This window comes from Olea europaea, unplaced genomic scaffold (genome assembly GCF_002742605.1).
Source record: "Olea europaea var. sylvestris unplaced genomic scaffold, O_europaea_v1 scaffold1632, whole genome shotgun sequence".
In the NCBI taxonomy this organism is placed as follows: domain Eukaryota; kingdom Viridiplantae; phylum Streptophyta; class Magnoliopsida; order Lamiales; family Oleaceae; genus Olea; species Olea europaea.
Window position 1 is genome coordinate 77,781 of NW_019233965.1, and position 14,392 is coordinate 92,172.

At 32.9% G+C, this 14,392-nt stretch overlaps 1 protein-coding gene across 1 annotated transcript; it reads right to left on the reverse strand.

Annotated features, from left to right (window-relative positions):
• Positions 1–474: 474 nt before the first annotated feature.
• LOC111377285 (pyruvate dehydrogenase E1 component subunit alpha, mitochondrial-like) lies at positions 475–7,726 on the reverse strand. The gene is made up of 8 exons (XM_023000359.1): positions 6,882–7,726; positions 6,253–6,332; positions 5,807–5,884; positions 4,160–4,255; positions 3,976–4,047; positions 3,807–3,860; positions 3,637–3,702; positions 475–902 (listed from the first exon to the last, which is right to left on the reverse strand). The coding sequence occupies exons 1-8, from the start codon at positions 7,561–7,563 to the stop codon at positions 858–860; spliced, it is 1,173 nt and encodes a 390-aa protein (XP_022856127.1). The 5' UTR covers positions 7,564–7,726; the 3' UTR covers positions 475–857.
• Between the last annotated feature and the right edge of the window lie 6,666 nt (positions 7,727–14,392).

Here is a 14,392-nt window from a genome sequence, read left to right on the forward strand (position 1 = left end):
CATTGCACGCATGTGTCAATCTATCTATCTGCACAAGTAGATTAATTGTTAAATTATAAGCAATATGTTAATTGATAATCAAGAATAATGCTATATATACATCCTCTCTTACCACTTGGTTGACATTACCTCATTTGTGGAGAAAATCTGTGCAGTGATGTGATAAATGAATTTAAAAATAAGAGAATAGATGTTGCCATATGAAATAGTGTAAAGATAAGTGTAAGCGAAAATGTACATGTATAGCACAATTGAATAATCGATGAAAATAGACAATTGTGGGCTAGGATCAAGTTTAGGGTGCTTTTCAAATGTACAAATAATACTTACAGATTCATTACGCGTCCAAAACCTAGATTATATATAGGTATATAAATGTCTAGTGTGATGTACCCGTCTTTAGCACTAACAAGAGTAGTGTGTATAAAAACATGTTTGGCTAAGCTTAAAAAATAATACTTGCAAAAAAAACAAAAAAAAAAAACTCTACCTTTAAAATTTGCGCTAGAAATTAGTCAAACAGCCTTACATGTGCCATGCTATACATGTCAATACATTCAGAATTAATAGGCACAAGGAACTATGTATCCGAAATTATCATGGAAAAAATCAGTTCCACTGCCAAAAATTATAACATACAAGTGTAACAACAGTAACACAAACGAATCATTCCTAATCTCCACAGGAGTAGAAAACAAAAGGCGAAAACCAAGAAAAAGGAGAACGTGCAAAACCGAGCAAGTACGTTAAGAATTTCATATTGCAACTTTTATTTCCAAAGTTAATCTATGTTTTATTCCATGTTCGTCCAAGTTTCTGAGTATAACGGCAGTTCGTGTGTTTCTTGTTGATTTGACTCATGGAAGCACAGCTCTCAGCTCTTTCCTATCCGCTCCAAAGGACTGTAAGAGAAGTAAGAAAATTAGGAAAGAATTTATAGTTCTTCAGTTTGACAAATTTAAACTCTTATCATTACATTCTATAATTTACTATCATAGTTTGATAATATCAATGCTACAACTTATCGTTTTTTAGCATATCAACTTCCATGCCAACAGATTATCCCCAAATATGAGTAGCTTTAGATTAAACAAAGAAACTTAAACCAGTAAAAATAGAAAATGCCATTATTAAATTTCAACTTGAAACAAAAGGGATTTCGATATTTTTGTTGCACGTAGATATATAGAAAGGGGTGGAGGGACGGCGAGCCCAAAAGGTTGGTCAATTTAACCTAATAATACTAGATCACAAGTCATACACCAAAAATGAACAAATGGAAAACAAACTAATATGCAATTAGTACATGACCCCAGAATTTCACGTCATGAGAAACACTATCACATAGCACGACCTGTGACCCGATGTCAAACACATAAACGCTGTTATTGCATTGTGTGATCATTGCTAATTCAGAACTATGACCTAATGAATCATACACATGCATGTGATCAAACTTCAAAGATGTGACCAATGTTTTGGGAAAAAAATTGAGATATGACTTCGTAACAACTCTGTGACCAAAATATGATAAACATGTGACCTAAATCCTATGTAATTGTGATCAATAATAAATACATGCAATCACCTAACAGTTTTGGAACATAATGTGATGACATGTGACACAAAATAGAGTTATCTCTGACCAATAACGGAAAAACGATTAAATTTGGCTCCCAAGAAAAAGTACATGATCTTTTATTGTTAGAGAATGTCACAGATAACTTAATTCAGTGGCACATAGCTTTTTTTTGGGAGCCAAATTTAATTCTTTTTGAGTTATTGGGTCAAAGATAACTCTATTTTGTGTCACATGTCATCACATTATGTCCCAAAACTGTTAGGCGATTACATGTATTTATTATTGGTCAATTTACATAGGATTTAGATCACATGTTCATCATATTTTGGTCACAGAGTTGTTACGAAGTCATATCTCAATTTTTTTTCCAAACCATTGGTCACGTCTTTAAAGTTTGATCACATGTATCTGTATGATTCATCAAGTCAGAGTTTTGAATTAGCAATGACCACACAATACAATAACAGCGTTTATGTGTGTGACATCAGGTCACAGGTCCTGCTATGTGATAGTGTTTCTCATGACGTGAAATTCTGGGGTCATGTACTAATTACATGCACCTAAATATCAAATGGAAAACAAATAGAGGTGGTTAAAAATGTGCACCTAAATTCATTCATCTCTTCTTTCTTGATGCAAAACAAACTAATATGAAATTACATGCATTATTTATGCAACCTGCAATAATTGAAAACTTGCGAGATTCTCCTACATTACTTCTAACACTGATGAAATTCCCTTCATGCGCAGCCCTGATGACATCAATGTACTTGGTTTTGACTCCTTTGTCTTCTAAGACTCACCAGGCCACTATAAAACTTGTATTCCAAGACTGTCGCTTCGTCAGTCTTCTTAACAAATAAATAGTTTCCGAACGGCAAATTAATTCTCTGAAATCAATTTAGAAGTATAATTCTTGGAATTTATAAATTTCTATAAATAGACAGACTTCATTTTCAACCACACATTCCAATGGCTCCACAAGCTATCCACTTATCCAACCCTCTCTCTATCTATGTATAAATTAAACAGTTTTATAAATTCTTCCCAAAAGGAAGCTAAATCATGGCATGATAACTCGCTCCCAAAGATTCATGACTCCTGAATGTCTCCATTATTCATTGAATGGGAACTACAATACTCTTATTCAGTCATTTGACATCTGTCTGGTCGAAATGGTTTCCTCAAATACTGCTGTCAACAAAGAAACAACTTCTCCCAAGACATTTCTACACCCAACAGGCTACCATGTGATTCCAAAGCTATACAAAGTTCCATCTTTTGATTCATTAATTACACGCCTTCAGAGAACTGGAACAGTCAAAATCTATACAGCAATATCGTTTATTTATGATTCAATGATTGCAAACATTACTCGGATAAATATTTAGGATTAAATAATTAAATATGTTGAAAGTTCAGGTCTAACAATTGCTACTGCAAAGGATTTTCAATATCACGAGTCAGGACTCGCTACTCAGGAGTACTACTTTAGGACTGGGATCACAGCTGTTTCCCAAGTTTTTTTTCGATTATTGGATATTATTAGTGAATACAATGCTCCGTCTGCCCCATTCCCTTAATTCCACCTCATTCCTACACTGCACTCTAGCAGGGCAAAACAATCAAGCAGAGCACTTCGCACTATACCAGTCCACAATTATCAGTTGTCACTCAAACAAAGAATCCTTTCTATATTTCTAAATGCTCTACAAATTACTTCTCCACTCGTCCTGACGTGCTGTGTTCCCTATGGGGTGACAAAGGAGATGCCACAATCACAATCTATAACCTCATACATCGTTTTCAATGGCCAAATCATGCAAATTTTAGCAGAATCCTTGATCCATCATTGATACAGTCAGACATGGCATACACGAGAAAGAGCATATGTTGACAACACCAGAAACAGGAAAAGAAAATAACATATATCTATCACATGTTAAAAGGTTAAGATATAAAGCATCTTCAGTCACCTTAGCACTCAAAAGTAGAAAGAAGTCAAAACACACAGAGTATCTTACAATAAAATAAATATAAGATAAAAGACATACCTCAACTCCATAGCCTTTCACATACACGTTAGTAAAAAGCTCAGAAGGTTCCGGCATTGGGCTCTCCTGGAAAGCCAAACAAAATTTTTGTAAAATACTAAAACAAAGTTTCAACAGTATTCTTTGAGATTCTCCAAATCCAAGCAAAAAAAGAAAGATGAACTTCTTACCTTAGCTTGTGCAATGGCTTCATCTACATTTTTTCTCACTTCTTTCTCAATGTCCTGACAGAAAAAGTAAGAACAGCCAAGTATCTCTTAATATTATTGATTTCTCATGAGGAAAGCTCACATCACACTCTTGGTTCGTTCTAATTAGGGAAATATATTTTCACATTACCTTTAGCTCCTTTTCAGTGGCTACATCATGAGATAGAACAAGCTTCCTAATTCTTTCAATTGGATCACGCTCCTGGACACAAAAGCAGATACTAATAAACACTTCATATGAAAGGTTCGAGACAAAAATATTTCCAATTTACACCCCCCCCCAACACAGAAGAGAACATTAACAATTAATCCACCTGTCTCACGCCACTGATTTCGTCACGTGTGCGGTATGTGCTTCCCGGATCAGACATGGAGTGCCCATGGTACCTATAAGTGTCCATTTCAAGGATCTGAAGAGAATCAAGGGGAATATTAATGTGTTACATGACACAAATGGAAAGAGAAAAACATATATCTCATCAGTTACCATCATAGATATTATAGCTGCGTAGCACATGCGATATCAATTTGAGTTAGATGACACTCAACAAACAGACTATAGAAGCTTCCAGCAATATACGTACAAGACACTTAGTCCTGTCTATTACGTTGACAAGTTGAAGGCTAACAATAAAATTATTTTGACACATCTCTCCAAACTCATTTTTTCTCTTTCCATTTTTCTTTTCAGATATGGGTTATCTTTACTGGGAAATGGATACTTGATAGTTGATAAATATGAAAAAAGTGTAAAAAAGAAAGGAGACAATTAAAGGCCAAGCTCAAGTACGTATTCTCTCTATCAGTAGACTATTATCATAAATTCCTTTCTATATGCATATAAAGCCAGGCTGCTATATTTTTAGTAAGAAACACAAAACTGGTGTTCTTGAAATATGATATGCCATTTCAATTACCCAATTTAAAAAACATAATGTTTCTTTATTTATCATTTAAATACATAGTTAAATGTTCACAACATCGGTGTAAAAACACAGCCAAACTCAAAATATGCAACTTACAAGATATTTTGCAGTATATCAAAAATCAATAAAAAAATAAATCAATCACAAGATCAAAATAAATGATCATCTTTGATTTTAAGAAAAGGATTTATATCTCCACTGTCACGGCAGCAGTCCAGATACACAGGAAGCATACAGCCAATCAACTATTATCAATAATACATGTCCTCTATTTAGATGCAATTTACCAACAAATAATCTCAAAAAAGATAAGTGTAGAAACCAATGTTCCTTGTTACTAATTCAAAACGTATATAAATGCTGATTTCCCAATCTTTCTAGCATGACAACCAAACCCTTCCAAACTAAATCCTGGGATTTCCCACGAAAAGATTTTCTTACTATTGACAATTAACTAGTGAAAATAAGCCTGAGATCCAGTAACAATACAGAGAACACTACAACAAACTAAGCCTTGTTCTCAGTAAATTTGGGGTCGGCTAGAGAGTTCGGCACTATGAAAGAAGAAAATAATATTCCACAAAACTCGAATTACATATTCCTCATCGTGAAAATCTTGTTTTCATGGAATCTTGGAATTAAATAGAATTGAAAGTTAATTTCTCATTTAGCATTTTCCACAAAATCCTTCCAAGTATGTAATACTGCAAGTAAACATGCTATCTGACCATAAGTTTAACGTAAAAGGATACATGTCGAAATAGCCGTTTACGCCCATGTTTGGTACATATCATTTAAAACTCATTTTCTCCAAACTCATCTTCAATCACACATTCTCCCAATAAAATAATTTTGCAAGTGGACTCCTAGCTTTTCCTTACTTTTTAACTACAAATTCTTAAAAACATATCACTTTTCACAAATTATTCTAAAAAAATTTGCATCAAACAGGCCCTAAAAGAAAACTGAAAAGAATCACAGATAAAAGAATTATCTTGATATCAATATGCCCATACAAAGCTCAGTTGAACTCACAATTGGTCCATTCTTCAAAGCATGCTCCTTGGAGAACTTGCATGCTTGTTTAACAGCAAAGACATCCATACCGTCTACCTGTTTCAAGGCAAGAATGTGCAATGAAACAAAAATCATAGAAATCTATTACAAACAACATAGAAAAGAAACAACTTTTTCACCAGACAATAGAAAAGAAGCTTTTTAACATTGCTACTGCTATTGATGTTATGAAGGAATAAACGACAGTACATTATGAAGAGTTAAGACATTTTCTTTCGCACTTACCTAGGAAAGTGGCATAAAGTTACGGGCTTGAAACAGAAGACAGATTAATCAAAATTTCTACCAAATTCACTCCCTTCTAGAATTCTGTATCTTCCAATTCTAGTAGAGAAAACATATTTCCTATGAACTGTATGAGAAAAATGAAAGACAACAAACATAAAATCAAATATTTTACTTGCCTTCAAACCAGGAACATAATCCCCTCTCTTGTAATAAGCTGGACTCTTTGCTGCCCTCCATTCTGCTGTCCCCATCCCATCTGCAGCAATAATCCAATAGAAAGAATCAAATATCCTACTTTAACTATATCCACCCAATCAGACCCAGATATCTCCATCAACACTGATTAAGAAAGGCATGTACGACATCAAACACAACTAATTTAGCATAGATGTGTAATTACTCATGACATGGAACCGTTTTTTTGGATCAATAAAAACGAAAACTTTTACATCCAAATCTATAATTACTTCATCCATTCCCCAATCTTTGAGTAAGGTACAATATTGATGTTTGCGGAAGAAGCACAAAACATCGGTGGCAAAACCATCAAATGGCACTTGGTTATTCACAAATGGGATCTCTAATTCCAAAACACATCAAATTATTAAATCATAAACTATACAAAAACATCCGTTTGATTATGTAATTGATAAAAAAAATATAAGAAAAATGAATCTTTTAGAAAACAGCCATTGGTATACTCCTTGTTCCATGAGAACAGAAACGTATTGATGAAAAAAAAATCGTAGCCTACTATTATAGTTAACTCCAAGAGTCTCGCTCTATAACCAATTATATTACTTACAGTGATTATTCTCGCAGACCAGAATCGCAGGCAGATCCCACAAAGCAGCCATATTCAAGGCCTCGAACAACTGCCCCTGATTCGCTGCACCATCACCGTACAAGGCAAATGTCACATTCTCATCTTTACTGTATTTCTGTGCAAAAGCCAATCCACAGCCCAATGGAATCTGTGCCCCCACGATCCCATGCCCTCCATAAAAACCACTATCCTTCTTGTAAAAATGCATCGAGCCTCCTTTCCCTTTAGAACACCCATCCTTTCGCCCCATAAGCTCCGAAAAGCATTCGAGAAGGGTTCCACCGCGACCGAGGAAAATACAGTGGTCACGATATGCGGTGATTATGCAATCTTTCTTGGTAATCGCGGCCTCCATACCCACTGCCACTGCTTCTTGACCATCGTAAAGGTGACAGAATCCCCTAATCAATTTCGCCTTATATAAAGAGTCGGCGGCGATTTCCATCCGACGCATAAGAGCCATGTCGCGAAAGAAGGTCATAAGCTCCTGAGGAGTGGTCTCAACGGAGCGAGACGGCGGATCGATCTTGTGGCCAGTGAAGGGGAGAGATGTCTCGACGGTGATTGGGGTGGTGGAGGTGGTGGTGAGGAGGCGCATGGAGGAAAGTGCGACGGAGAAGGGTTTCAAGAGATCCGCGGTCCGGCGAGTCAAATGAGCCATTTTGGCCGTTGGATTTGGCTGACTTCTAGGTTGGACGTTGGAGATTTTAGTTTAGTGTAGTTTGTGAATGAATCTGTACCTGACCGTTAAAGGACTGAAGGGGTGAATGTTGGGGGGTTCGGTGATGGAGGAGAAATGGAAAAGAATAACGGAATTTTGGAGAGTTTATATCAAAAAAATGGGGATAACAATGGAAAATTTGAAAAGTCTGCGGATGGGTGCGGAATTATTAATAATAATAATAATAACAACAACTCGCAAAATAATATTATTAAAAAATATATATAGCTGGTGTAAATTAAAATTAAGTTAAATTTTTAGTCAAAGATATATTTAATAATATATTTCATGGAATTTATAACTTTTCAACTACAAATTTCATCAATTTTGATTAAAATTTCCTAAAAATCTGATTTTAATCTACATTTTTATATAGCGACTGGTGCTATTTTTGTTCCTTACACAATTTTCAACTTTTTATCTATCCTGTAAGTATAATACTATATTAGTATGAAATATAATCGAGTTTAATAAGGAATAGTAACGAGTCATGATATTTTGAGTTTACTTCCTTCTTTATTTGTTATAATTACGTTTAATTGAGGGCCGTTTGGAAGTGATTTTTTATCCAAAAAATGATTTTTTGACCGTTATTTCATTATTTCAATCGTAAAGTTTGACTTATTCTCTCACAAGTGACCCTCACTTTTTTTTCTAACGATCAAAAAATCAATTTTCAAAATTGCTCTTGAACGGACCTGAATAAGGTAAGCATTTTATTTTCCTATGCGAAATGGATGATGTCAAAAATTAAATTGGAACTTTAAAGCAGAATTATATTATTGGTTATTTTAATTTTGTTTCTTTGATTACAGAAAGTGAGTCTTCAATAGGTCTAAGCTCTAATTCGTACGAGTCTTTTTACAAATTAAAGGCCTCAATAAATTCCACTTTTGTGAGGTGACCAAATTAGGGTAGTGCAGCAGCAATTCTTAGAAAAGTGTGGTTCTTTGTCAAGATCTACGAGGTATCAAAATTTGACTCTTTTTTTTTTTTTTTTGACATTCTTCTTGGTTGAAAATACTATACAAAGATGCGCTAGTAAGATGTAGCAAAATATATAAGTTTACAAGGTAAAATCAAGGTCAAGGCATGGGATTAAATTAAAAATTAGCATTTTAAAAGGCGTAAAGTGTGACAAGAAGGCGAGATCAAAAGTCTCAAACCTTACAAATCTAGATATAAAATGACGTTTCTTGTATTTAATTTTATTTTAGTTATTCTGCGACCATTGGATAATAAGACAATGTATATCAAACGATTAAAATAATAAATACTACAATTATTTATTAAACAATTTTCAAAATCTCAAAAATTAGACAACTGAAATTAAAAGTGCAATACCCTTTTTGAGGTAAATGGGTCCAATAAATCATCGATAATAACTTAATGCATAAGCTTACATTAGCCATTAGGTCCAAGTAATGACTCCAAAACATTGGAAAAAATGAAAAGAAAAGCCCTCGCCTTTTACAACACTACTAAAACGCCTTATGGTTTGATGATATAGCACACAAAAGTATCCAATATTTAGTTAAGAATAGGCATACAACTGAATCAGTGGTCCAAACGAAATATTATGTAAAGTTCAATGACGGGTTTGCCAAAAAAAGAAAAAAAAATCAGTTACTAAAATGACTTTAAATGCAAAGTTCAGAATAAACATAACCCAATTATGTTCGTTCATTGCATGTGATAATCCGAGGGATGGTTGGGTAGGTTCAATAACTCCGTATGAATGCTGTGCCGTAAAAATTAGAGATTGGACAAAAAATTTTTGCTTTGTATGGTTGGGTAGGTTCAATAACTCCATGCGAATGTTATGGCATAAAAATTAGAGGGTGTTCAAAAAATTATATATATATATATATATATGAAAAAATACGTAACTATAAATATTTCGAACTACATTTAAAAATGAGAGACTTGTTGAAAAATTTCAAAAATTAGATGGTCACATTTATGATCACAATATGATCAGGGCTCTGTTTGGTAACCATTTTTTTCAGAATGTATTTTTCTCTCTTCTTTTCAATCACACATTCTTTATTAAAATAATATTGTACGTAAATAAAAAACTTTTCCTTATTTTTTGACCACACATTTCACATCAATTTACTATTATAAAATACATTTTTACATAAAAATATCTATCAAACACCCCCAAATAAATTTTGTGACCTATTAATTAATTAAGCATGTTAAGATCACAATAACACTCAATTTGTGGTCATAGTCACGTATTAATCAGTTAGTCACAAATTACACAATATCATGTCACAAAGATAAATTGTAGGTCACAATTATAAGTTTAGTCCCGAATCACACATTTTTTATAATTTACAAATTGTTTATTGATCACAAATAACTAAATTAACCGATCATAATCACTCTTCTTTTCACCCTGTCCTACCCAACTCTACGAACGTCGACACTATCTAAATCATTGTCTCCACCTCAAATTCACAACACGCCGCCGCCGCCACCACCACCACCACCTTCATCACATCACCACTTGCACCTCCAATTAAACACCACCATCCCATACCAATCTAAGAATCATAAATTGATTAAGCCCTAATGGCATCGCCACCAACTATTTATCTTCAATGCCACCAAAGTTATCGAACGAACCCATCACCATCTATAGAAATATCTCTCCAACACCTGCGATTTACCCCCTCCAAGGTTCTAGGGGCAAGGGTCTTGGGGGTCTAGGATTTAGTTTGGTGTAAGCTGAGATACCTGAATACCAAAAAAAAAAAAAAAAAAAAAAACCTCACAACCACTCCATACACGTGGCAGTGGCACACTTTCATTCAAATCTCCAATTAAATTGAATAGTTTCTAATAACTTCTTCAAACCAAAATATCTTGGAGCTGACTTATCCAATCAAATTTTTCTCGAGCCTCAAATTGGTGATTAATTACGATATATCCAATGAGTCTTATATTGATATATTTATCATTACTCTATCAATATTTGAATATTTGACCTAAATAAAAAATATGAATTTAAAACTCATCTCATTTTAGTCCTCAATTTTTCAAAATATAAAAATATAACATATGAAACAAATACATTTTTATTCATTTTTTTGGTCGTTACAAAAAAAAAATCTCTCCAACACCTCCTCACCTTTGATTGGAGCCTCAACCCCTTATGTAGGCCTTATGCCCCAAAATCAGCAAGGACAATCATGTTAACGAATCTAAATGTCCCAAAATCCTCCTCTACCCATCAGGACCCACCACCCCGAAACACCACACATGCCGTTTACCACCTTAGAAACGCCCATAAAAACCTTGGGTCCATTCGTACTCAGCCCTAATCACGAATTCGACCCATATGTGCCTATCCTAAAACGTGGCTCATCTCAGAGCTATGAGGTTCTTCCTACTCTTCTAATGGCGATAAGGACGTGGGGTAAAGCCCAATAGGGTCACACTAGTCTTCTTCATATGAGAGTTAGGTCACATGCAACCTTTTGCAAACGCAAATTGAGGCCATCAAATTGGCCACTTTCGATGGGAATCAGTTCTTGGGACTACTTCCAATGACTTCATAACATACAGAACCCCCATAACCACCTCTACAGCATCCAATTTGGCCTGCAAGTCAGCATTGGATTCCATGCCGATCGGCTATGGTGGAGAATATATCCATTAGAAGCAAGTTTGCAAAGATGGTGGTGGTGGATGTTAACGTCAAAAAATGATTATCCTGTTGACGGTGGTTGTAGTGGATTAGAGGTTGTGGTGGATGGAGTGATGAAAATGGGATTTTGGTTAGGATTTCGGTTAATTGGCACAAAATGTTCCTACTTTTCAATATTATTGTGCAAAAACATTCCTATCATTCATTTTTTGACATTTTCACCCCTACCTTCCACCTTTCATTGAGCAAAATGTCATTTTCATCTATTTTTGACGATTTTACCCTTCTATTTAAATAAAACAAAAAGAAAAGAAAAGAAAAAATAATGAACTAATTGCAACCTAAGTTCCAATTTTTCAAAAAATTACAAATGAGCTAAAAATATATTCTTAAAAATCAAAACTAAAAAAATAAAAAGAAAGAAAGAAAACCTTTACTGTTGCCATCCATCATAATTTCAAATAAAATTATAAAACGTTTATACTGTTGTCGCCTGTCTTTTTCTCTTCATCAGAAGCTTCCAATAAATTCAAAATTTTGGAACCAAAAATCAAGTAAATTAAAGGAAATGAGCGAAGAGTAAAAGAGAAGCGATGACGGAGAACTGGTGGCTTCGTCGTCAACATCCTCAGAAGATCGAAAGTCCCCAACTAGGTCTACCGCCTCCAACAAGAAAGCCATTATAAAGAGCGTCGACATAAAAGAGGACGTTTAGAGAGAAGTTGTTGACATTGCCATAGCTGTAAATTATTTTCATTTCACTCAAATAAGAAAAAGTAAGCAAAACCAACTAATTTTTGGATATTTTTATGTTGATTTTCATTACTTGAAAAACGTTGTTTTTTCCAGATAGGATCATAGATTCACATATATAATTTATTGAAATTTATCAAAATTTCAATGCTCTCTAATTTGGCGGGTTAAGAATAAAGTTTTTTTTTTTTTTTTTTTTATATCTTAAGAATGTATTTTTAACTCATTTGTAATTTTTTGAAAATTTGGAACTTTGGTTGCAATTAGTTCATTGTTTTTCTTTTCTTTTCTTTTTGTTTTAGTTATATAGAAGGGTAAAATCGTCAAAAATGGATGAAAATGATCTTTTGCGCAATGAAAGATGGAAGGTAAGGGTGAAAATGCAAAAAATAAAATAAAATGTAAAGACGTTTTGTACAATAACACTGCAATTTAAAGACGTTTTGTGCTAATTACCCTTGGGGTTTCTATAGTAGGTGCATGAGTTGGTGGGTGTGAAATGGGGTGGGATGAAGTGGGGTGCACCAACTTTTTGAAATAAAACTTTTTCACCTAATTATTGAAATAAAAAAAATTAAAAACTTGAGATGGGTCAAATTTTTTCAAAAAGTATTTCTTGAAATGACAGAAAGGAAGATCGAAATTGTAGAAAGTTCATTTAATTTATTTTATGGAAGATCTTATGATTATTGTATATCCATCACAACTTAAATTTATCTCTATTAAAATTTTAAATTTTTAAAAGGGTACCATACTCATCCACATTCTATTCCTACATTGTCATTATTATATTCATTCCTTTAAACACTATATCCATATCACTTTTACACATTTATCTCACTCTAAGCCTTTGTTTGAGCCTCCATTTTGGTCATAAAAATGTATTTTTGAATAGTGTATTGATGTGAAATGTGTTGTTAAAAAATAAGAAAAAGTTTTGAATTTACATATAATATTATTTTATTGAAGAATGAATGATTGAAATGATATCAAAATACTGTTTAAAATTGCATTTTTTCAAAGAATGTGACTCAAACAAGGGCTAAATATATCAAATAATACTATTTGCAATCGCTTACTGCCGTAATTGCCTTATGTAGCATATATGTGACAATTAGTAATTTGATATATTAACGCGATAATTTTTTATTATCTTATGCTACAAATCACTAACTGTCACATGTATATCACGTAGAGCAACTACAAATAGCATTATTCAAATATATCCCTATTACATTTTTAAATTTCAAAAAAGTATCACATTCTTCCACATTACATTCCAGTGCTACTCTTGTTAATTGTTACATTCACTCATTTAAACACTAATATCCACAAAGTTTAATAAAAAAACATATTATTTGTTAAAGAACATAAGAACATATATAACATTATTCAACTTTTGAAAACAACCAGGGATAAAATATTATATTACTTTGCAACAATTTACATTACTTACCTTTAGAAACAAGAAAGGCTAAAGCTCCCTATGCTAACAACAAATAGCATAGGATTTAATAAGTTTCTATAATTAAGTAATTATTCAATCACCTTGTTCGCGTCTATCCTCTTCCCATTATAGTTTGTCTAGGACAATGATTATCACTTGTAAAAATAAAAGATAATTATAATCTTTTTAAAGTATTCTCAATAAATGACTATGTTGTAAGTATCTGCTTTAATGATGTTTCTTCCATTATTTTCTTTGGCTTTAGTTGAAGACAATATTTTATGATATTGGAGTTTTAGTTAATGTAAAAGTCTAAAATAATATAAAGGTCTTAGAGCTTTTAATGAGGATAAATATTAGTGAATGAATTTAAAACGGTTGATTTTTTTTATTCTTGTCTACTTTTCTAAATTTACATAAGATTAAAAATGTAATATATAGTTTTCTTAAAGTGAATAGATATATATATGATTGATAAAAAAATGGACTCCTTATTTTATTCAGTCTATTATTCTCTTGCTTGTGTGTATTTAGAAAGCAACTTATTCATACAATGTAATGCAAAGTACAAATATGTTCCAAATCTTCAAATCATAATAAAAACATTTCGAACATTTCAAAAATGTTCTAGAGAAAGATCTTTGGATGATTTTCGTACAAAAATCTTCAGTCCCCCAAAAGTCAAGCATGTGACCATCTTTAAAAAGGGCAAAATAATTTTTTAACATTTAATTAATAAAAATGAAGAAATTCTTAAATGAAGGTCTCAAAGATTTGAAAAAAAATATACAATGCGATCCCAACTCCTTAATAAATGTACATTTAAGAACTAATAAGTTACTCCAGTGTCAAAAAAGAAAAAAAAATTTACAATAAAAAAAATCTAAAATTCAGAATTTATTATTACTACT

Coding starts and splice junctions, on each gene's coding strand:
- LOC111377285 (XM_023000359.1), bottom strand. CDS start 7,563: ATGGCTCATTTGACTCGCCGGACCGCGGATCTCTTGAAACCCTTCTCC. Junction 4,048..4,159: donor AAATCAGTGGCGTGAGACAG/GTGGATTAATTG, acceptor TTTTGTGTCCAG/GAGCGTGATCCAATTGAAAG. Junction 903..3,636: donor TGAAAGGCTATGGAGTTGAG/GTATGTCTTTTA, acceptor CTTCTCTTACAG/TCCTTTGGAGCGGATAGGAA.